The sequence below is a fragment of the Eutrigla gurnardus genome (assembly GCF_963514095.1).
Source record: "Eutrigla gurnardus genome assembly, chromosome: 12".
NCBI lineage: Eukaryota > Metazoa > Chordata > Actinopteri > Perciformes > Triglidae > Eutrigla > Eutrigla gurnardus.
In genome coordinates this window covers 5301420-5325963 of record NC_139926.1, presented here as the reverse complement: position 1 = coordinate 5325963, position 24544 = coordinate 5301420, and the positions used below count along the sequence as shown (strand labels likewise).

The following is a 24544-nucleotide window of genomic DNA, read 5'->3' as shown; positions in this document are numbered from 1 at the left end:
GTTATGAAGGTAACATATCTCCACTCGGTGTATTGCTGGGAACCCGGGGATACGCCACGTCCAATTTTGGTGCAATTTGGACCCATGCCACGTTCAGTATTAATACACTTTGAATAATCAAATGAACGGGTCTGTGGGGAGCAGCGGGGGGCGGAGCTTCAAGGCTCTGCAGTTAGAGCAATATGGCAGGTGGAAAGTCAGAGTTACAGCAGGTTTGCCTTCGTCTTCTATTCTTGTAACTGTGTGGATTCGTCAGGATGATCCACCAACGAGCGGTCTCACAATCTGATGGGTCCCAGAATTTGGTGGAACACCTGTTAGAGCCATGGGTAAAGCCTGTTAGCCACATGGACGCTGAATAATGTTACAAACAAAGATATAAAGCAGTCAAAGGGACTTGTTCTCCTTGGTCCCGCCCCCTCCGGCGTTCCCCATGGGACCTTGTTTCATAAAAAAATATGTACAGCAGTAAAAAGGTTTTGATCCGTTGAATTGTGCAATTATTTGCACACTGGGTGTTTGTGAATTCAAAAGATGTAAGTAAAAAAGTAATTAGTGTACAGTTGCTTTGCATCCTTTTAAGTACTTATTTTGGGGTACACTGAGTTACAATAGTAACAGATATTAGATATTTAGATATTTTCAATCTATACATAATAAATCGGTAGCGGTTTTAATAAAATTAATTTACACTTTCAGAGTTAAATGGTTTCATCAGCCCTGATCACAGCAAGCAAATATTAATGTATTCAATTTAAAGAGCAGTTTGTTTACATAATGTTGTGATGAGGAAGTACCACCTCGCTGCCACCAGTCATGATGCAGTTTACATCCATGTCTGTGGAGAGGGTGCAGAGACCGGACAGAAGCTTGTGCATAATTCACAGGGATTGGTTGAATTTGCTTTAATAGGAGGGAGCATTAGGATTAGGATAGGAAAGGTGCAAAACCACCTTTAAAGTTCCTTTAAAGTCCTGAAGTGCTTGATTTCTCTTGACTCAGGAGGTGGACATCATGCTGCTCCCACACAGGTGTTAATGGACAGTTGGTGCTGAAACTTGATTTTGTGGTGTTTGACATTCTAAATAAGATTAAAATCACTTTTCTTAATTTGAACTGAAACAATTTAATACTAAGAGAAAAATGTGCCTATTTTTGGGTCAAAACTATATCTGTCTCTATAGTGCAGTAAATGTCAGTGCAGATCCTCAAATTGAGCAACGATCACATTTATTGTTTCCCTAACCGTCCTTCCTCAGACCCACTTCATCCATCGCTCCCCTTACACATCATTCACCACAGCATTACCAGCAGCCTTCTGCTTGCTCAGTGACAGTCTGCATTAGTAAATGACAAGGAAACATTATGCACAAAACAAATGCTCACATCTCAGCAACATTATCTTGAATTATGCAGCATATTTGCATTATAAATTCATTCAAGTGGCCATTTTTCTTACGGCGGAAGGACCAAACAGGATTAGTACGTGCAGGACGACAACATGAGGAAATGTTGGAGCCGCTCCGTGGCGTCACTCATCCCATGGTGATTAGTTGGGATGGGGTACATCTCAGGGGGACACTGACGAGAAAACCACGTTGAGGCAGCCTACAGGAAGCATTGCCTTCTTTTTATTCCACAGCTCTTTATCACTGCAAACTCCAGTGAGACCCCCATAGTACAAACTCTCAGACAGCCTGACACGGCTGCTAAGCTAGCACCGCTATCAGTCATATTAGAGCTAGGATGGTGAAGCGGTCCTGTCACTTCCTGTGTGCCGCTCCAGTAAAAGCTCAGTGACACGGGCGATGATATCAGGATGCAGTAGGCAGTCCAACAGGTCGTTGGTGGTTATTGTTGTGTGCACTGGTTCTCCACATGGTCTACGTCCAGCTACACCGTCGCTACATTCAGACTTTTCCTGGTGCAGCGTGACAGCAGACGTGAGCCTGGTTGCCTCTGAGCGGACGGTGCACTCCCCTTGAGCTTTGACCTCCAGATGGTTTGTGGTTTCCGGCGAGAGCTGTTCTCGCTGACAGCGTACGGGGATGAGGTGTGGTCCAAAGGGAACACTGAAGGCCACAGAAGACCTGCTGGTTTCCCTGATTTGTCCTCTGGAGTCCCGCTTGAATGGACGCGTGTCTCCCGGGTCTGGGGTCAGTTTGCTGTGTCTCTGAGCACAAGCTCTCACTGCCAGGTTCACACACTGCATGTTGTCGTTATGGGATGCCACGCCTTCCTGCAGACACACAACACAAACAGCCTGTTGTCACCTTCTGCAGCCTAATGCAATACATTAATACATCCAAAAGAAGCTGCTGACTCAACATGATGGCAGTGATGTTTAGACTTTGTTTGATTCTGAGGTTTGAATCCAACATTTCATCAACAAAACGCCACTTATTATATTTACAACAGGCAAGGACATACTTGGTCTAATGTTGTCGTGCAAAAGGAAGAAATTTGTTTTGGAATTGCACAAGCAAAATGATTATAAGCTATTATGAAGGGAGCTTAAAACACAACATCAACCTCCGGTTCTGACAAGTGAAGCAAAGTGCCTTAAACTTGCCTTCTCTCTACTGACCATCAGGGGGCGACTCCTCTGGTTGTAAGAAGTCTGATTGTATTGAAGTCTATCAGAAAACGGTCCTACTTCTAAACATTGCAAATATGAGTTTATGGTCTCAATCTCTAGGGATGCTTTAGGGCGGAGCTACCTTGTGATTGACAGGTCGCTACCACGTGTTGTCCAGTCTGGGAGTTGTCCCTGTTTTTGTCTTACAACTTTAACACTTTCACTGTTAGTTTTCCCTTCATCTAAGTTAATTGGAACATTTCGGTCCTAGAAATGTCTCATTCAGTGTTCGGTTGTTCTCAATCCTCTCATGTCACTTCAGGTTGCAAAAATCTTTAGAGCTTGTTTAATAATTGGCATATGACCAGAAATGTGTATTTTGCAGCAGCAGCTGCTTTCTGGCATTTCTGGGGAACCACCTTCACTTACATGTGTTATTAATGTCTCTGTTACATGCTCACAAGCTGAGATAAAATATACTGACCTGACCCTGCAGAGTCACCATTACAACTCATATGGCTGTCTTCGAAAAGCCATTTTCTAAATACGTTAGACTTTCTGAACTCTATAACGCCATATAATATTCAGATTTACGCTGGCTGATTTAAAGCCGGTCTATTAACTCAGTATAATATACGTCAGCTGTCTAGCTTGGCAGCTTCTAAACCACTGAGAGAGAGCGAGTCTCTCTCCTCTCGCTGTAGTAACAGGAAACATCCCAGGAGCTTCAGAGTGTTTCTGAACAGCAGCTCACGTTGTGACGACGCACTAAATGACCTCCTGTCGATGGGACACTTGCAGCAGAAGCAGCCTGGCTTTGCCAGCTGATCCAGAGAAGGAAGAAGATGCTGGAGGCACACTGGTTAGTAATCCATCATATAGGCAGCCATGTTAGCTGCCATCCCCAGACCAATTTTATAGGCTTGAAATGCATATCTGTGTGTGTGTGTGCAGAGGCCTGGGCATCGTAAAAAATATGATGGATACTAGTACCCTTAAAGTGATACTGATACCATTAGAGTACTTCATTAGAGAGTTCATTTGATACCCATCGTGAGAATGGAAGCATTCTCACCACCAGCACTAAAATACTATACAATACTTTCTCTTTCTCCGTCATTTTGATGGACGGGGTTGTAAAAATTCCATCATAATCCGTTATTACCAGTCATTGGAATTTTCATTTATTATTCATTACATTTTGATTGTATAGAAGTCTATGAGAAAACGACCCTACTTCTCTCTTGATTTATTATCTTAGTAAACATTGTAAACATGAGTTTATGGCCTCCATCTCTAGTTTCAAGTCTTCTTTCTTCAAAGATCAGCCTGACCTGGATGAGTGAGAATGTTCACAGAGGAGCATCAGCCTACAGCTGTTTACATCCAAAGCTTCTACTGAGGCTTTCAAATGAAGCTTAAATATAAATACAGCTGTGATTCTTTATGTGTGCAGCAGCAAACAGTTTGTGACGGCGGTGAAAATGTTGTTTTTGAAAGGTTGAATGCCAACGAATATGGGTTGAAGCAGGATAAACTAAATTAAACTATTACATACTGTGAATTTTGGAAATGATGACATCTGTCCTTTTTCAACATATGTTGAGTTTGGGACTGAAGACTGAGAGAGCGGCACACAGTGATGGGATGGCAGCTGGTATATATATTGTGTTTGTTTAGTAATGAATATACAGAACACGCTGACGCTGTGCATTCATAACAGCAGGGTGAGGACAGATGAACATGCGGCCACTTTTGATGCCAGCTCACATGAAAAAGATGAATTATTTTTTCCCTGGCTCCGCCTCCGAATGACGACTTCTTATCGCTGTTTTTATTTGGTTCTGAATTCTGAACCAGCACTCTGCTGCCACACTGTGGACTGGACCAGCCAGACTCTGAAAGCTGCTACATTTCATGGTTGTAGCTGGTGATTGGCTGCCAACAAAAACAAACTAGTTTTCTACATCCGAGCACAAAAAGGATTACAGGTGTCGTTTGACTGGAGACGTTTCTAGACTATCCAGATCTAGGAACAGCAAGATGAAGAAACTGTATGTAAATATATCACACAAAATATTTGTGAAAAATGTGTTGTTGTTTTGTTTTTCTAAGTGACTGGATGAAGGTGGAGTTCATTGGGTCACTACCGGATGAAAGGATTCACATGACCAGTGATTGTTTTACAGTCCTCTGCAGAACTCCTTGTCTAATGAGAAGTGAGGAGTAAATAGGGAAGGATTTCAGACACCACCGCCGCAATGTAATTCATAGTCCAACAGAAAGTAGAACTTCTTTCAAAAATACGTTGTGAATGAACGTTTTTTAAATGGTTCTTTCTGTGTGGCTGCACACATGTGGGGTAACAATCAGGAAACTATTGATTTGCTACCTCAGTGGGATTGAGCCAGTCGTCAGTGTTGTCATCGCTTGCTGTGCTTTTAAGGGCGCAGACAACAGCCTTGGTCACAGCTTCGCCAACTCTTGCCACGTCATCTGCCGCCTGTATTGGAGCAGAAAGACAAGCAGAGTCCCACAACAAGATCATTCCACTGAATGGTGAACACACAGTCTGCACACTGTGAGCGTGTTTGGTCTGTGACCTTGCAGGGAAAGCTGGAGAGGAACCCGCTCTTTAAATAAACATTTGTCTGGTGGTTGGGATCTTTTCATGCAGTACAAACACTCATCATAATGACAGGGAATCTTTTATAGTCATTACTCAACGCTTAGAAGTCAGATCTACATTGTTTTCCCTCCTGTGTTTATGACTTAGGAAACTAAAGCTAAACTATTTCACCCACTTATTTCAGCTAAAAACCCATGTCTATGGGCAGCTCCGCCTCCTTCAATATCATCTCACCTTATCACACTTCTATGTCTTTAATATAGCATATATAGCATATAGCATATGGTGTTCATCAGTAATTCTCCAGTAATTCATCAGCCAATCTCTCGATGTTTGAGGTGAATCCGACACCCAGACCGATGTTAACAAGGCCTATTAACCTATACTGAGACAAGGAACTGTGGTTTGAGTATCATTATTATTTGATTTGATAAATTATTGTTATTTTATTGCTTTCACTTTTTTTTACTGGTTTCACAGAATAAAAAGATTTAAGAAAGTTAGAAAGATTATCGTGGCAAAACCTTTTGTTTACCTGTTCTTACATCATAAACACGGGAGAGAAAACAATTTCAGACTCAGAATGTTGACCACCATCATTCTTGCCTTCAGGGCTTCCATAGTGATCGTCCAAGATGATTGGGTTTCTTACCAGCTCGATCCAGGAGTTGACGCTGACTGTGATGGGATCCAGTGACTCCACATAGTGCCACCAGTGTCTGGGCACATAAAGCACCTAAGCAGGGGAGATCAGAAGTCAGCAGAGGCTTCAATTGGTTCGCCTTTCTTTTTGTCTCAAGTCACTGGGATAAATGTTGAGGGAAGACAAAACTGCATTGATCATCCACTAGAAGGCAGCATACACCCATTCTCAACAGTCTGTCAGTGGTTCATCCATTCATACAGTGACTCTATTAAAATGGGCCAGCCGTAGTGATCCCCTGCCTCCTCAGCCCTACTGATTCATTCATGATTGGATTCGCAGAGCTGCAGCCATCATTCAGGAGATCCCTGAAGATACCAAAACGTTCCATTCTGTGGAAACAGCTGAAGTATCTCCAAGTGTATGGTGACAATAATATAAGTCCACTAACTCCATTGTCCAAAAGTCAGCACTTACTGAAAATAGATCATTTCCAAAAGTCACAACATGTTGTTATTTAACAAATATTCTGCCCTGATCCACGTTTGGTTTCACTCAGTTTGATTTATCATCTACCAACTGTGTAGTAACAAAGGAATGCTGCACATTTTATATTCTTTTTTGCAAGTGTATCCATTGTGTTCAAAGCCATTATTTCTGCACAGTACATATCTAATATTATTAGTATTATACTATTTGTAGAATGAGATTGTAGTGGTGGCTTTGTTTGATCTAAACATGTCCAATAACTCCAGAGCATTGTCCAAAAGTCAACATTTATTTAAAAAAGAAATTTCTTTCAGAAAAATATTCTGTTTTAACCCACATTTGTTGGTGTCTAGCCTTTCAAAAACAACATTTTCATTACAGATTTTGTGTCACAGTCTGGTACTTTTCAGTCCAATCAAGAAAAAAAAAGGAAACACGGAGCACGGCACTTTAATCTGCTTTGAGGTGTGACCTTTTAGCTTTCATATCTATACAGCCAGTGAGTTTATGAATACACTTTACTAGAGCACAAAAGTGTTTATAGCTCTAGACTCTTACTTTAGCTCTCAAAGTGCATCAAATTGATGAATTGACCTTTAAAATGTAAAACATTTGGGTTGTTAATTCCTATAAATTTTCATATCGCAAGATATATTGTATAAGAAACACTGACAATGTCAGTTTTTGTTCCAATATCGTCGTCGTATCCCAATGGTTCAATACAAATACAGGTATTGTTACATCCCCAATGGCCATCATCATTTTCCATTAGGTAGAATAAAAAGGTTAATAACGTTCTGAAGCATCAGCCGTGACCCTCAACTGCACGCCGGCTCACCAGCCACGGTTACCTGACAGCTGTCTCCGCTGCTGCTATTTATTGCACTACAGGAGCTCAGACAGCAAAAAGACTTCTAATTGCTTTGTCACTGATTGCACTCTTGAGGAACCAAACAATGCAGCTGGATTTGGGGTTTCTGATTGCACGGCGCCTCAATGGTAACTTTCGTCTGCTTCTGCAGTACTTGACTGCTCTGTCAGCTGATCTAGTGAACTTGACCCCGTTACCTTCCTCCTATCAAGAGTGATGACGACTTTAAGACAGCTTAACCTTCCACTACCTTCACCAATAAAAGCTCCGCTCTGTTGAAGGTGAGGCCTGTTAAACTGAGGAGGCCAGATTTGAATTGGGACACAAGTCACGACTGCTGCCTTGCTTCACACTTTTTATAGAGGACATCACGACAAATAAATCTCACTGTTGAGTCTACTTTGACCAATAAAGCCATATTTTATGGTTATTGCTGCTGTGTCACAAGCAGTCCATCATATAAATGTAGAGCTACAGTGTAACATCAAACTTCAGCAAATAACTCATGATGGTTTTGAGGGACGCACCGCTATCACTTTTTAAGACCAAGTACAAGTACTTACATTTGACTTCTTGCTGATACCGAGTGCCGATATGAGTACTTAGTAATATCAGTACAGTCCTAACAACATCTTTAAAAACGCTTTATTTGACCAGATATTCCTCAATTTCTGAATTTGAGAAATAAGATAAACAAAGTGGCAGTCTTGAGTTTTAACATTCAACGTTGAGTATTCCTGATACTGTTTGATGGCGCTATCAGTTAAACACTCACTGTAACTCACAGACACTCACATTACACTGGGCTGGTAATACACTAGTGGAAACCCTGACAGATAATGGCAGGTAGACACAGAGCTAACAACCTCACAGCTGAATTAATTATTACAGTGGAGACTCACTGGGGACTTCCTGTTATGTTAATATGCTGTAGCTGACAATAAAGGATTCAGGCTATTGTTACAGTTGGGCGGCTTGTTAGGCCGAACTGTAGAGAGGTTATTGTTGCCATATTGGTATACAATTATCTGAAAAACATAGTTTTATGGTTACTGCTGCTGTGCCACAAGCAGTTCATCATATAAATGTAGAGCTCCTTGATGGTTTTGAACTACGACATGATGTGTCTTAGTTCAATATCTGATACAAAAGTGTAAAAATGTTTTGCCTGATGGGTCTAATTCTACACAGTGCAGTGCAATACAGCAGCAACGTTTGATTCAGAAGAACAAACAATTACAGTCAGAGATCATTTTCTCTTCTTTTTTCAGAAATGCATACAACCGTTTCAAAATGTGACAGTCTTCTTGAGGGTTGTGACTTTTTTGTGTGCACTCACACTCGGCCTTCCGGTCCGTGACTCGGGGCGATTGAACCTAAAGTCCAGATTGTTTGATTAGTGTAATCGTACGCTTCCTTGTTGTTGCTCCAAAAATGATGTACAGACGACCTATTCCACTCCTTTTCTGGTTCACACTTGAATTTTAGTTTCCGACTAGAATTTTCCTTTATTTCCCCATCAGGCTGCAGCAGCTCTTCTCAGCCTCTCTCTGAAATCCTCTGTTTGACCTCCTGCCCCCCCACCTAAAAAAGCCAAGTCTGCTCTAATTGGTCAGCTGGTCCACTCTCCTGTGATTGGTCAAGTTGTTCTGCTGAGGAATAGTGATCAAATACATTTTAGCTACTTGTTCTTCAGCTGGATAGGTTCATTGGTGACTCTAAATTGCCTGTAGGTGTGAATGTGAGTGTGAATGGTTGTTCGTCTCTACATGTCTCCCTGTGATAGACTGGCGTCCTGTCCAGGGTGTACCCTGCCTTCACCCAATGACAGCTGGGATCGGCTCCAGCCCCCCCGCGACCCTGAATACAGGATAAGTGGTAGACAATGGATGGATGGATGGATGGATGTTCTTCAGCTCCTCTTCCTCTAGAAGTCCATACGAAGGACATTTCTGTTTGTCTCTACATGTAGACGCCACGCTCAGCCCCGCTCTGACTAGCTTTGGTTGAGGGCGAGACAAACTAGCGACTGGACAGATCTTATTTACATTTCGTATTAATGCATCAAGGATCCTGACCTGGCCTGGCTGCAGAGTGACAACGTGGGCCCTGGCTCCATGAAAAGCAGGGAATCTCTTCAGGTCTGGGTTGAGAACGTCCACCTGGCTGAAGACACTGGACTCCTCGTAGGGGATCCTGGTCGGGTAGAGGTTAACGGTGTCCTCTGGAGGAAACAGATGCCAGCGCTTCCTGCACACAGAAAACATCACAAAATTGTTGTTCTACATGAATTCAGTTGTTTAGTCAGGACGTTATGGAGCCCCCCTGGGGTCACATGGTAGAAGAAGAAAACTGGTCCCTTCTGACGAGCTCATTTCTCCATGAAAAACACTGCCTGCACTAATGTTGTTGATTTAGGGTTCTCCATGCACATCAAATATGCATGTGTTGGTATTGTGAGAAAGATAAACTTTCATTTCTGTTAGAAAAACACAGATGTCTGTGTTCCTGTTGCCTAAACAGTGCTTTACCTTGTTGTAGGAATAAAACTATAGACTGTATAATATATGGATGTAGTCTCGCTGATGTCACCCATGTTACCCAGGCATTTAAGAGCAGTCACTATCTCAACAGTGACACTTTTACTGGCTTTTTTCTCATGAATTAATGACATTAATGTTCTCACTGGTCAAAAAGGATAAATGAGTGGATCTTATATTTTCATGTCTGGTCATTTACATGACCTGTCCCTCATGAAATTATTCACAGACACATTCACTTCAATCAAACCAAAAATCCCAACATGTTAACCCACCATCACCTAACAGCACAATATCAACCCAACATAAACCTCCGACAAATGATGCTCCAGGAGAGATCGAAAAAAACACATACTATACACACCAGATGGCAATCTCCTGTTCTGGAAGTGAAGCCAACGCTGAAGTGCCTTAAATTTAGACCCCTAGCTACTAACTTAAACCTTCCAAGAAGTTAAATACCTGAACTTCCCACTGGTCAGTTAGAACTAAAGAAGCCTCTGGATGAGAGGAGAAACGTCTTCAAAAAACTCAATCTAGTCCAGTTGCCTACGATTAAGCTTTTAAAGAGTGGCCGGTCACAAAAAGAAGTCTGATTAAATGGAAGTGACCCTAAATTTCACTTGATTTATTATCTCAGTAAATTAATTCCATTCTCCATCATTTGGCTCACAGTATTCACAAATTCTTTCATCTTTGGTCACACATCTGCATGTTCAAGTTTCAACACAAAGTGGTAATATACCAATCAATCAATAGTAATAATAATAATAATAATAATAAAGAAAATCTTGGTAGGATGTTTCAAAATCCAAACATTTATTTGATATATTCCGGGGTGAAATCATGTAAAACAATGCAGTTTTTCTTCCCTGAATGTGAGATGACATCCTTGAATAATGTGGGTGTTTCTATAAAACCACAGCCATTGTGGTTTTGGGTTTATGTGACCCACCATTGTCACAAATGCCATCACCAATCATTCGGCACTGTTCTTTTTTCATGGATCAGCAGCGTCAAAGAGCAGCTTGGGCTGACTTTAATTCCATTTGAGATCAATAGCAAATAAAAGACCCAATTACTACAATGAGTGAGATAACCTGTTGCTCTCTGGGAGAACAGACGTGCGAGATAAGATACAAAACAAAGAGACCTTTTCCCTTTTGTGTCCTCTTGACTCGCATACGTCCAACTCCATTTCCCTCCCGCTCGGCGGAGCTCCGCCACACAATAACCACCTTTCAGAGGACAGGCGGCTCCAGTACTCGGCACCTCCCTTGTTGCAAAATTTCACCGCAATTAACAGGCAGAAAACTTCCAGCAGCAACGCTGCAGTGAAATACAGCTACGCTTTTATAATAGTAGTATAAGTCATAAAAAAAAATCTGGTTAAAATGCTCTGCAGTTAAAGGTGCTATTGACAACATTGCTAACATCCAGCCACTAGATGTCGCACTCCCCCCCTTCCGTTGCATTCACGTCACAACACAGCTGTTGCTCGAAGTGCATGCGTCCTCAATGGGGTGCCTGTTCTTAGCACTTGGGACTGGTGCTGAAATGCCACCTGCTTACCACCAAACTAACTGGCAACCCCAAAGACTCTTGACCCCTGACTACAGAGATACCATGGGATACCAACGCCGTTATTCTATTGTGGGTGTATTATTTACTTTTTAAACTTATTTGTTTACATAAAAATGTTATGAATATGACCTTTAGGTTTACATGCAGACGATGAGTGACTCAGCATTCTCTTGTGTTGCTGAACCAGTATTTAAGCTGGCCCTGCTGGAGGCTGCTTCAGACTTCCTAACGTCAGAGCAAGGAAGACGATCCGTCAGTGCATATGGCGATTAAAGCACAAATCTCACCAGCAACATTCAGTGGCCGTCCGGCCGCTCGGCTCCCAAACATTATTTTGATGATGTCTGTCTGACATATAAAGTTCAGGGCAAACATCAGAAATCAGACATTTCCTACAGTGACATCGCCCGCGCTTTTCTGAAAAGTTCCGAGATTTTGAACTTGAAGCGATTGCAGGAGCCACACAAAAGGCAGAGGGCTAGAACAAAGACGCTGGTTGCAGCTCTACTTCTATACATACGCTCTCTGCTCATTGGAAACAATTTAAAAAAACACAATGTGGACAGAGGCTAGTAATCCTGCCTTAGTTTTGATGTGTTCTCTTGGTTATTGTGACACATAAAACTGTCCACCTCTTTCATCCTGCTACAGGGATTTGAAAGGGAATGACTGTTCTACTCCTATTTTATTTCTGTGGGATTACTGATTAATAATCTTGCCCAAACTTGGTGCAAAAAGAGCTGCAAACACATGTTATGATCCCTCTTACCGTCCTTGTACCTGCAGCACCAGGTTACAGCCGTAAGAGTCCAGGTGGCATGGCGTGTTGGCCCCCTCCGTGCCGATCCATAAGGTGCTCTCTCTTCCGTTTCGTCCCTCAAAACCGAACTCAGACCACTTCACATCCTGCAACACACACACACACACACACACACACACACACACACACACACACACACACACACACACACACACACACACACACACACACACACACACACACACACACACACACACACACACCACAATCAAATGACAATGATCAACCTAAAATAATGTGAAATATAAATAAGAGTCTTTTAAATGACATGTCTATGTTCTTTCCGCCTGTGATAATGACAAGACATTTTCACACCTGTCACGCCTCTATAGGCTCACCGCTCACCTCCATCTCATCAGCTGCTATGACAGGGCCTATTATATGTGACCAATGGAAGTCTCTGTGTAGAGAAAGCCAGTTACAGTATTTGTCATCGTTCAATCGTCTGTCAATCATGTCCCATCAGAGCACAAATGTGGAGCAATCATCCTGAAGCGTCCTGAATATTGGAGTCATTACCATATTATGCAGGAAGCTATAAATGACAGACTGGTCAATCTAGTCTTTTCCCAGCACCATTTATCGTGTAAAAAACATCCCATGTCTGCCCGTCTCAAAGGCATGAATGTCAGCTGGTAATAATTGCAGGAGGATGTCCAATAAAAATGTATCACCGAGATAAAAAATGAAATGAATGTGTGGCAATGGCTTGAGAAAGGATGGCACTTTTATGTCTTTACCTACCAGAGGACAAGAACAGCAGCTAACATTGAGCCGTTATGGGCAGAAGCTTAACATTTTAATTGAAAATGTCAAAACAAGGAAAAAGTGCAAGAATATAAATGAGCATCCTGAAAAAAAATAGGCAACAAAATAATATTTTGTCTCTTTCAAATTCCATTTAATATTTAATTTGTTGATAAGAAAACTCTTGCAGCCACATTTAACCACATAGTTAATACTATTTAAACTTTACAAAACGAGTTTATTATCAGTAAAGAAAAGTTGTTTGTTTGAATTCTGCAACATATCTGAACCTGGGTGCTCATTGAAAATGGCAAAATAAGTTCTCACTTAAAGTTTAATACATTCAACTTTCTTGTTTTGACTGAGCAATGCTCATATTCACAAATCCAGGTCCATAAGGAACTGGTTGGTCACAGTTTAGTGTGGAAGACAATTAGAAATAGAACAGCAGTAGAAGGGATATTTCCATTGTAAACAACACAACAGGATAATCAATCAATCAATCTGTAGCGGGCCACTTCTGTAACCTCTGAAGGCTGGGACTCAAAATACTTAAGTCACGATACAATCTTGTTGCAATTTTAAATATTTTGCGACATTCTGAGTTTTGCCATATATTGCATTTTATTACCTTTTTCAGGTGTCTATTTTATTTAAAGTTAAGGATTTCACTCGGTTCATCTCACTTCCATCATTTTAACTGCAGCTCAATGCGTTTGTCAGTCGCACAGACAGACTGACCAACACTCTATCTCTGTGTTGACCAACTTCCTGTCAATCCTGCTGACTGTACCCGTGAGCACACTGGAAAAACTTGACACTCTGGATTTGATCGTGAATCACAATTAAAAAACATTGTGTGATCGTGGTGTCTGTTAACGGGATAATCTTAATCATCGTCACAAGTGACTTGATGAAGCTGTCACTCGTTATCACGGTAGAGAAGAAGAAAATAGAGACAGATACAAAAATAAAATGTATAATTATTTATAATTTATTTATGCAGGAAGACCTGATGCTTTATGATCATCTTAAGACTATTTGATTGTTTTTCACAACAAGGATGTTCACTAAAGAAGGATCTGTGTCTAATCTATGACACAATCAGGATGTTTTAGTGCCATTTTAAGAGTTTTAAGCATATTACTATAATAATCGTGACATCGTCCCATGCCTATTGTCGACTGAAGAAGCAATTGTTACCAAAAGGTTTAGTGTATTTGCAATATTGATAGTTTATATAATAAAAAAAATCAATATTTGTCATCCGTGTATCAGTACAATATTTCCACAGCCCTACTAACTGCTAAGTTTGTGATCCTGACAGAAATACTTTAAACACAATACAATGACCTGAATCCCTTGAATGGCTGAGGTTATTTCACACCTCATGTAAGGCTGCTGTAACATTACTACAATTAAACTACCGATAAACATAATAAAATAAAATAAAAATATTCACCTCAAACATGGAAGGCTGGTCCTGAAACAATAGAGCAATGTATTTGTAGTCTGCGTAGGCCCAATACTCTGAGTTGGGGTATTCACAGAAAGGCCCTACATGTGGTCCAGCCTGGTCCCGGGTCCAACGGAGAAAGTGCTCCAGTCTGGCCTCCACGTAGGAACACTGGGTTTCAAACAGAGGCGCTACCAGAGCAGGAGAAAAGCACAAGAAAGAGAGTAATCACTGGCAAATTGTGATAAAGTTTCTGTAAAACAATCCCACTGTTGTAGAATCCATTCTGTTCCAGAATCCCAGCACTATGCATCATCACAGAGGCATGAAATTTTATATCACCCACTTTTATGAGAAGAATAAATCACAGCGATTTACTCTAGCGTTTGCTTTAGTAAACAAAGTGTGTCTATGGTTGAGTGATGGCATTTATAATCCCTCATGAGCAATGCCCTCCTGTCAGCCGCAGCAGCTGAAAAAGATGATTTAGAAACCTAATTAGCTAGCTTTTATCAGAGGACATGCTCTCCGTTATTCATCACAGGAGGAGTCGTTACTGTCGCCATTTTAGAGCCACATGGACGCAAAATACACCAGATGCTCAAAGACGCTGATGTGACATTTTAAATCAGATCATTAAACGGCGTCCAATACTTCATCAGGTCCTGCTAACTACGGTCTAATCTATCAATGATCGCATGTCAGAGGATGAACTACACAACACTGCAGGAGATTATTCTGAACACTGAACCAAAGGCGAGAAGGCTCTGAGCATTAGTGTGGTCAGGCACACAGAGAGCTTATCAATTTACCATGCTGAAATTGATAAATGATCAATTATGCAGGAAGTTTTCAATGGAAATGGAAATCGCTAGCGTTGCCAATAGGAGAGTGCTTTGGCAAGACCATTTTGGATTAATGTTTTAAAGTGGGGTGGACAGTTTGGATACAGAACCACACTGAGGAGTGAATCATGTCTGTTTGGGGAAACATTTCATGGACTAATGCATCAGAGAGTGAAGTGGCTTCACGGTTTCCAAAACTAGGACATTACAAATTCAGATAAGGAATGAGTCAAAACATTGACGTATTGCTGTAATTTCATAGTTGTTATTGTGTTATACCGTATTCTTTTCTTTCTTTTCTATCTTTACACTGTATACTAGGGCTGGGTGATGTGGCCTAAATCTGCTATTCTGATACAGGTCATTTCATATCTTGATCCTCACCATATATATCAGGATATGTTGTGTTTTCTGGTAATTCAATCAATACATATTCTCATATCATGCAGCCCTAGGTGGTGTTGTCATTGTATTTATACAACAAACATGTTTTTCAAATGTAATACATGAAGTCTATTTTTGTATACTAATGTGCAAATTAAATACAAATGTTTCGAGTCTCGTTTGACTAAAAATGTAGGAACAGTTCCAAGAGGAATTATAATGAAAAAATGAATACATATTTCCATATATACATAATTTATTTATATGTACATATACTGTATGTATGTGCTTATTATCAATTTAGACAATGTGATTGTGTGTCATGAAATATGATTTCATCACAATATGATTCCCTTGCAGGGTTTTTCCGGAGGTGGTTCATCCTGATCATGTGCACACCAGCATATGTGCTGCTGAGGCGGCCGCCTTCAACTGGCTCAAGACCAATAATTGAAGAAAGTGACATTAACTTAGAGAGTCAGTTAGTCACATAGTAACGTTTTTTAGGAAGCTCTTCATTATTTGATGCGAGGGGCACAGGATGTTGTCCAGATTCAGAAGTCATCTGAGGCAAATCTGTGATATTGTGCTCTAAAAATAAAATGTAATATAATGTGAATTCCTGGCTACTAAATGTTAATTTGCGTTTTTCTGTATTCCCTAGTGATTTGCTCTGTGTACTGAAGGAGCAGATCATTTGACCTGCAATTATTAAGTTATGTTGAGATGATGAACAGTTTGCAAAACTAATTGATTCTGCTGGCAAAATATGGCCGACACTAAGGTTTGTGAAGCATTTAAAAATAATTGAAAAGTAATAAGTAAAATGAACGTGGAGGCTCCTGGAGCGGCTCTCACAAACGCAGACTGCTGTTTGTAATAGCATTTATAAACGCTAGCTGGGCAGGAAGGGCAAGTTTTGTTTTGAAAAGTGTTTTGTTAAGTCTTTGAAATGTTATTTTATATTCTGCTGTCGTGGGAAGACATTACCAGCAGAAACACTGTGGCGCCTGCTATGCTGGGGTTCAGCTACTGGTTCTTTCCTTTCCTGCCACACCTTGATGATTACGATACAGCGCCACGACATCAGTATAATGCCAGACAGACAGAAATTCATTAAGTGCAAGGCTTGTTTGAAAATAGTGTTTTCCATGAAGACACACCTCAGAGTTTTGTCGAGAGCTTGAAACTTGAAACCTTGACTTAAAAGCAAATAAATGACATTGAATTATGGCCCAGCCCTGATATAAATCATTCTCTCAGTAGTTTCAAAACAAATTGAGCCCAGTAGGAGTGCTTGGTGAGTAACCCTGAATTGGATATTTCTGGGTCAATAAAAATCTGTTTTCATTCTGCCTTGTTTCAACTCTGATCCGTCTGGATAAATCTTCTGTTCTTACTGTTTGTCTCCTCTCTTCTCCCAAGTCTGAATTGGATGAGTTTGTCACCAAGGCAGCCACACAGGTTCTCTGCAGTCCAGCAGAGAACAGGCCAGCCGCCGGCCATGTTGGTAAAGACAGCAGGCTGCTGCAGATGATTGAGAATCCTCTGGGTCTCCTCTGGGCTGAAGGGTTTAATGGAGTCGGGGGCAGCCATGACTTGGAACACAGGGGACATATACAGGTTAAGTGATACACATCTGGTATTTAACTTGTCATTCAGACATATTATAGGGCTAGCCTCTCTGATATCATTGCAGACATTAAACATATTGCTGATGAGATGCACACCAACTATATTAGCAACCCTTTTGAATGGTGGGAAACAATGAGTGGTTGTTGGGGCACAAATATTTGATATAAACATATTATACTTTTTTGATATAATTGTTACTTGCTAGATCAATGTGTAAAACTATTACAGCCATGCTAACATGATTACTCATTTATCTGAAGATAAGATGCTTCCATGATTTTTTTTAATGATTTGTGTAGAATTGATGTGGTAAATTTGCTTATTCCATTTGATTACATGTTTAGTTTTGTCCTATAATGAAAAAATGGGGAATTGTAGAAGAGAGTTAATTACCTCACATTTGAATCTCATCTTATCCTATCTTCTATCCTCATTCCTGTCCACTGTTGACTGTGATTGACATCATTATGTCTGCCTTTTGTTAGCTTGGTGATTAGAGGAAACATTTTACTTTGACCCTGAGGCAGACTCTGAGTCACACTTTAGCTACCTTACTTTGATCAACAAAAGCTCAATGGGTGAAACAATTTGTTGTACTGTGAAGAGAAACCAGGCTTGCTCCGAGAGGAGCCACACCTCAGATAATTCTGGCCAAGAATCCACTCTGGTCAGAAAGGATTCTACAGCTTCTTTGAGTTTCCACTGTCAGTGATACAAGCTCATCTGAACCAGCCACAGAAGTCCACCTGAAAGAGTTTTTCTTCCACAAGGTTCATTGTTTATAAAACTATTTTGAACATACTGCTGTGTTTATTAATATTGCACAAGAATCAATGCTATCAACCTCATCTCTGCAAACAAGTCCAAATCCCTTCAACTGCTTGTACTCATATGATAGTTATTCATTATTGGCATTTGAGTATAACCCTTACATTTGAAACTGAGTCATGGTTCCGAAAATGTACATACATGTCATGTACGACACCCTGTTATAATTGATTGTATTAATAATTATATGAATAAGTGTATTGATGTTAATAATGATCTATTAATATCCAAATCTGCTCCTGCTAGTTCCCCAACACAATATGCAAGTGATGGCCACAGTTTGACTAAGTCAATGACCACCTGGGTTCAGATAAGTGACTAAGTAGAAAATAACTGAAAGAGAGTCCTCGAGTTATGAGTGTTTTCATGATACAATTATGCCGAATTCACAAACACATTCATGAGTCTGTATCACAAAGATGGAACAAGTTATGTATGACTGGATTCATACAAGACCAATGTACAAATTGCATGTATATACTGTGTTTTACACTTGACAAAATTAGTCAAGTGCTTTTATTTCACTCCATACCAATAAAATCTGACCTCTACCATAATTAGCTTATCAAAGATATATAGGTATCAGTATATAGCATATGAGTAACAAGAAAAGGCAGTAATGAATTACAAAGATAAGTCTGCATTAGGGCTGCACATATCGCTTCTAAACATCATGTACAATTAACTGTGATGATGCATTGTGGGACTTTTTAAGTTAGGTGAAAGAGTATCAGTAGAGCATGTTATTTAAAAACAGTGTCTCCATCATAATTTATCTGATAAATGTATTTTCCAACTGTAAAAATAAGTCTTGTCGAGTGTACACCTTAGTCTAAATGTAAGGGATTCTTATTTTAAACGTGTGGTAAGGTGTTGAAGTCAAATAGTCAATAGTGACTGACAGTAGTGATCCGATATGATTTTTAACCCACAGGTATCAATACGACTATTGGTCTTACAAATCCACTATTGGTCCAACTCCGATCCTGGCAGGCACTCGTTTACTACCGCACAAATAGACCGTTAAGTCCCCTTGAATTGCGTGTTGTCCTCTAAAATCAGTTGAGTAACATATCTTAGGTTTACTTTTGCACTATCTGTAGTCAGTTCTGATCATTATTTCCCAACTAATCGAACTAGTTCCTCGCTCCAAGGTACTTTTATGTCAATACTGTTCTATCCAGCAACTAGCTTTACGTGACAGAATCAGTTCAAGCTACGTTGTTTCGAGTAACTATTAACTTGGCTTATCAGATAAACTCAGATAAGACAAAAAATAACTCCTGGAGCTGTCAAACCACCAACACTGTAACTGTTTCAGCTCGGGTAATAAACGTTGGCTTACGTTTGGATACGTTTCGACTCCACTGCCAAATTAGCAGCTAGCTAGCTTAGTATTCCAGGAAAGCTAAAGTTAGCCAACTGTCGGAAAGAGGCGAGTTTCTTGACAAAAACAACTCACCTTAAACTACACGTGCAGTTGAGGTTTGGACGGAAGTAAACAAACATCACGTGACAGTTTACGGTTACATCTGCAACGCCCAACACCCCATTGTGAATCTACTCCATTCCGGCTCTGTGGTCGCAGACAGCCCAAGTCAAAAGGTAATGCCCCGCTCGAGCCAAAATGGCAGCCCACGGACGACAGTTTCCACTACCGAAACTATTTCCGTTCGAACATGCGCAGTAGTAGAGATAAACAGAGGAAAACAGCAGCTGGTATGGGTTGTTTTTAAACCGGACGATACCTACGTTAGCACACAGTCATTAAAGCCGTCTTTTACCGGAACAGACACACGTCTACTATGGGTGCCGGGGGTTCGAGCACCGAGGCCGAAAGGGAGCCGCTTCTCGTACCTTCTCACGCGGAAACAAGCAGCCCGCCAGCGAACAGCGTGAATAGAGTGTACGGGAGAAGATGGCTGGTTCTGACCCTGTTCTCCCTGCTGGGATTCATGCAGGGGATGGTGTGGAACTTCTGGGGTCCCATCCAGAACTCTGCCATTCACGCGTTCGGCTTCAGCAGCTCTGACATCGCGGTTCTGGTGCTCTGGGGCCCGGTGGGCTTCATCCCCTGGCTGCTGTTTATGTGGTTAATGGACAAAAGAGGTGAGTTTGTTTTAATGTGGTACACTGTGTCCTATCATAACGACACGGAGCGCAAGTTCTTCTTCATAAGTGCAACAATAGGTTGGCGAGTCTCAAGCTCCCCCAACTTTAATTCAATATATATGACATATATAAATACATAGCATGTAAGAAAAACAGTCAAGTAATTACAAATTAATAAACCGAATATAAACAGGAATGTAGTAAACCCAACAAAGTGCCATGGAAACATGTTTTTTTAAACTTTACTATACATTATGTGACAGGTTTAGTTAATTTAAACATATAATATAATTAGATAAATAGATGTAATAAAAATAAGTATTTTTTCCATATAATAAACTGTTTTGTTATAAGTAGCTAAGAACAGCTGTGCAATCAGTTGATTAACAGATAATTAATTGTCAGCTAATTGATCAATTTCAGTAAATTTTCATTCAAAAATATTTCATGGTTCCACCTTCCTGAATAGGAGGATTGGAGAAGTGTGTTATTTGCGTTTCATAAGTGAAACTTTTATGGACTCTCTCGGAAAATATATTATAAATCTGAGTGGGACAATCCTGGAAAAATAATGGTCAAATAGAAGAAATATACATTTATATTTTAGCAATTTTATCAGACTTTGGGCTCTGCATAACTGTGATGGTATGTCTCTCTATTATTAGAATCAATCTATTAACTGAGGAAATAGTTTTCTGATTAATCATAATGACAATTATGATTATACAAAATAGTTAAACTGGACAACCAGCGACAACAGTAAAATATTTGATAAAAAAATCAAGCTTTTTTCTATAACTGAAGTAAAAACATAAACTTTATTGCCCGTCTTAAAGGCAGACACCTGAATACCATGAATACACACATTTTTTTAAAGCTGTTACAACTCTAATATTTCCCGAACCAAACTGGAAAATTCTGATATGTCGTCTAAAAGTTGCAGGATTGCAACATGTTTTTATTTGTTTGTATATTGATCTGTTCATTCTCATTGTATTACCTGTACAAACAGTGAGACATTTCCTAAAACCCAAATACATTCGATTATAAAAGTCTGAAACAAAGAAAAGCAATAAGCAGCAACAGCAAGTGTTTGCTACATCACAATGAAAAAAAAAGTTAAATATATTTGTTTTTTTAAATCGATATCTTGCCAATTCTGTGTTGTATTAATTGAAATGATCCTTGAACACGTTGACAGTAGAAACAATGGATTGACACCACTGTCACTTTAAATGAGTCCATCTCCAGAGTTGGACCCATGTGACAGTTAAAAGTGCTGATGCAGCAACTCATGAAGTGCAGTAAAGAGCTTCTCTCTCAGGAAAGAGTCCAAATTCACAATGCTCTTGAAAACCACAGAACATTCTGTAAAGTGCCCTTGTCTGCAGAAGAGCTCTCGGCGTGAGCCACTGAGTCGGAGCACACGTCACCTAACCAGTTCCTCTGCACCACCTGACTGAACTGGTGTAGTAGTCGATCCCATCTGTCAGGTGACACGAACAAATACAACGGAGTATTTACATCGCAGTCACCAGGCTGCTGATGAATTTAAGACCACAAGCTAAAATGTAGCCAAGAAATTGCACAACTCATCTTGTGATTCTGATTCAACTTGTTTTTCTGAGTGTTGTCACATCATATCTGCTGCTTTCTGTCACTGGTTCAAATAATTCATTTATAAAGCCCCAAATCACAAATTAGCCACAGAGGGCTTTACAGTATGTAACATATGACAGCCACTGTCCAGGAGCCTCCATCAGAGGAGAAACTCCTTAAAAACACCTTTAACAGGGAAGGGAGAGCCACTGAGGAGGGATCCCACTGCAGCAGCATAATAATTACAACCTAGTCAGTCTACGTATATATGAGACATGTAATCCAAGCAGCAATAGCAGAAATAATGGTAGAAACCTGTTACTGCTAAGATTGTGTAAGGGCACGTGTCCAAGGTGTCTTTTTTGTTTATTTCCACCTGCTTTGTGCACCGCCTCCAGTTGAGAATATCAGAACTTTTCAGGCGTCACTGTAGAAAATGGAGAAGAAGCTTGTTTTGGCCGTGTCAGTCCGTCTTTATATGTACGTCAGACAGACACCACAACACAGACATCGCGACACCCATTAGTGGGAGCGGGTCGGCCGGACTGACAGTGAATCTGCCTGCTTAGTTTTGTGTTTTTATCACGGCATCGTCGCTGACGGATCGTCCTCCTGGCTCTAACGTGATGGCTGTCGGATTAGAGGGACACGCTCGTCAGATTAGAGTGACAGGATACAAGACGTTTCTATTTATGCAGGGAGAACTTATGATTTATGATAATCGTATCTAAGATTGATCGTTTTTCCCTGAACATTAATACACACAAATAGATGGTCTTGGAAAGGTACGTGTTGAAGGTGTCTCATGGACCCGACCGTGACCTTTACACTGCATCCTTCGGGCGCGCTCACTAGGGCCAGTTGCTCCGTACGGTGCCTCGGTCTGATTGTCCCCCCTCCCCTAGGCTCACACTGTTCCACCAAGCTAGTACTCTCCCCCCCTCTCTCCCTGAGGGAGGAACGGGGCCTCTGGTTGACTGTCAACAGGGACAGACTGTCCAGAGTGGGAGGGGCCTGAACCCTACTGACCCGTCTGGAAACACAGAGCCCATCTCGCTAACCTGCTTTGAGGTTGTTTCATATCCCTACAATCAGTGAGATTATGAATACATTTTTACTAGAGCACTAAATTGTTGTTTTTTTTGTTGTATAAATCTAGACTTCTAGCTCTTAAAGCAAATCAAATTGATGCATTTTACTAAAAAAATATGGGACATGTTGGTCTAATTACCTATATATTTTCATATCACATATATATTGCAGGACAAAAATGTTGCTATGTCAGTGTTGTTCCAATAACGTGATGCTGTTCACAGTATACAGAAACACAGGTATTATACCACACCCTAAAGTAAAATAATCCAGATCCCCCTCCTAGTGTAAAGTTAATGCTCAACTTTTAACCCAGTTTGCAGCTAATTCAGCCTCTGAGTCACATTGAGTTGTAGAAGGTCATTCAGCACAGATTGTGTTAAACCGTGGTGAGACCTTGTTTTTAAATTACATCCAGAGACCTGCAACAGGCTAACACTGTTGTCTATGTATGGTACACACACACACACACACACACACACACACACTAGACAGGGGGCGGGGAGCTGGCTGTCCTCGAGAGACTGTTGATGATAACAACACAGTAGTTGCTCTGGAGTCTTAAGACAAATGTGAGTCAGACGCCATGATGTCCTCAGGGCATGACACACACATGCTGATGTTGCAGAATGTGTCAGAGAGCTGTCCCACATTTAGGCTTGTAAGTTAGGTGGTTAAGTAGGTTACTGACATCATGTGTGAAATATTGACCCACATGCAAAAGGTACAATAATGTATCTGCAGCAACGTTATTATGAGACAATGCAGAAGAAATACAACTGGAATACATTTTCTGCGCATTTTCTAAATAAAACAGACATCAACAACAAATAAATAATAATAATAATAATAATAACAACTTTATGTATATAGCACCTTTGAAAACAACAGTTTACAAAGAATATACACACATACGGGTCTATACACAAATACAACATACACATCAGCAGAGCAGGAGAAGCGATGGGTAGAGTTTAAGAGTTAAGATAAGGTAAAAACATTACATAGTCAATTAAATATACATAACTAACAAATACAAATAAAGAAAATTAAAAAGTTAAAACGGGCTGATGGATTTAAATTAAGTCCTTGATTCAGCAAGCCTTAGCTCCTCGGGCAGGTCTTTTCAAAGCTGAGGGGCCCTGGTGGAGAAGGGTTCCTGGTGGAGAAGGGTTCCTGGTGGAGAAGGGGCCCTGGTGGAGAAGGGTTCCTGGTGGAGAAGGGTTCCTGGTGGAGAAGGGTTCCTGGTGGAGAAGGGGCCCTGGTGGAGAAGGGTTCCTGGTGGAGAAGGGGCCCTGGTGGAGAAGGGTTCCTGGTGGAGAAGGCACAATCACCTCTGGTTTTGAGCCTTTGGAAGTCCTTTTGGACTTAGGAACCGTAAGAAGAGCCCCACCCGAGGATCTAAGGCTCGTATGGGGTCAGCATTACTAAAATATAATCAGGCGCTAGACCCTGACAAGCTTTAAAATTTATCAGAAAAAACTTCAAATCAATTCTAAAACAGAGAGCCAGTGAAGTGAGGCTAAAATTGGAGTGATGTGATGTTGTCTGTTAAAACCGGTGAAATAGCAAAACATACAACAACAACAAAATTAAGTTAAAAGTATTTTTTTTCATGCAAAGATACAAGGGAGTCCTGTTTTCAGCCACTTTTCTCTGTTCTGTCAAATTGAACACCTTTTGGAATTTGGT

General features: G+C 40.6%; 2 protein-coding genes across 4 annotated transcripts in view; one reads left to right on the top strand and one right to left on the bottom strand.

The window, feature by feature from the left end:
* Nucleotides 1–1160: 1160 nt before the first annotated feature.
* hspbap1 (hspb associated protein 1) lies at nt 1161–19650 on the bottom strand. 3 transcript variants are annotated; one of them, XM_084023567.1, is made up of 8 exons: nt 19512–19650; nt 16987–17184; nt 14364–14548; nt 12104–12240; nt 9289–9460; nt 5860–5943; nt 4971–5081; nt 1161–2239 (listed from the first exon to the last, which is right to left on the bottom strand). In XM_084023567.1, exons 2-8 carry the CDS (start codon nt 17180–17182, stop codon nt 1742–1744), a joined length of 1383 nt encoding a protein of 460 aa, XP_083879693.1. In that variant the 5' UTR covers nt 17183–17184; nt 19512–19650; the 3' UTR covers nt 1161–1741. The 3 variants fall into 3 exon arrangements, with proteins under 3 accessions (XP_083879693.1, XP_083879695.1, XP_083879694.1); XM_084023569.1 differs by lacking the exon at nt 19512–19650 and adding an exon at nt 19395–19416; XM_084023568.1 differs by lacking the exon at nt 19512–19650 and adding an exon at nt 17615–17715.
* An 88-nt stretch (nt 19651–19738) lies between these two features.
* slc49a4 (solute carrier family 49 member 4) overlaps nt 19739–24544 on the top strand; it is a 65029-nt gene continuing 60223 nt past the window's right edge. The window contains exon 1 of the mRNA XM_084023564.1: nt 19739–20158. Within this exon, the coding sequence (XP_083879690.1) occupies nt 19855–20158 (304 nt within the window). The 5' untranslated portion in view covers nt 19739–19854. The remainder of the gene's footprint in view (nt 20159–24544) is intronic.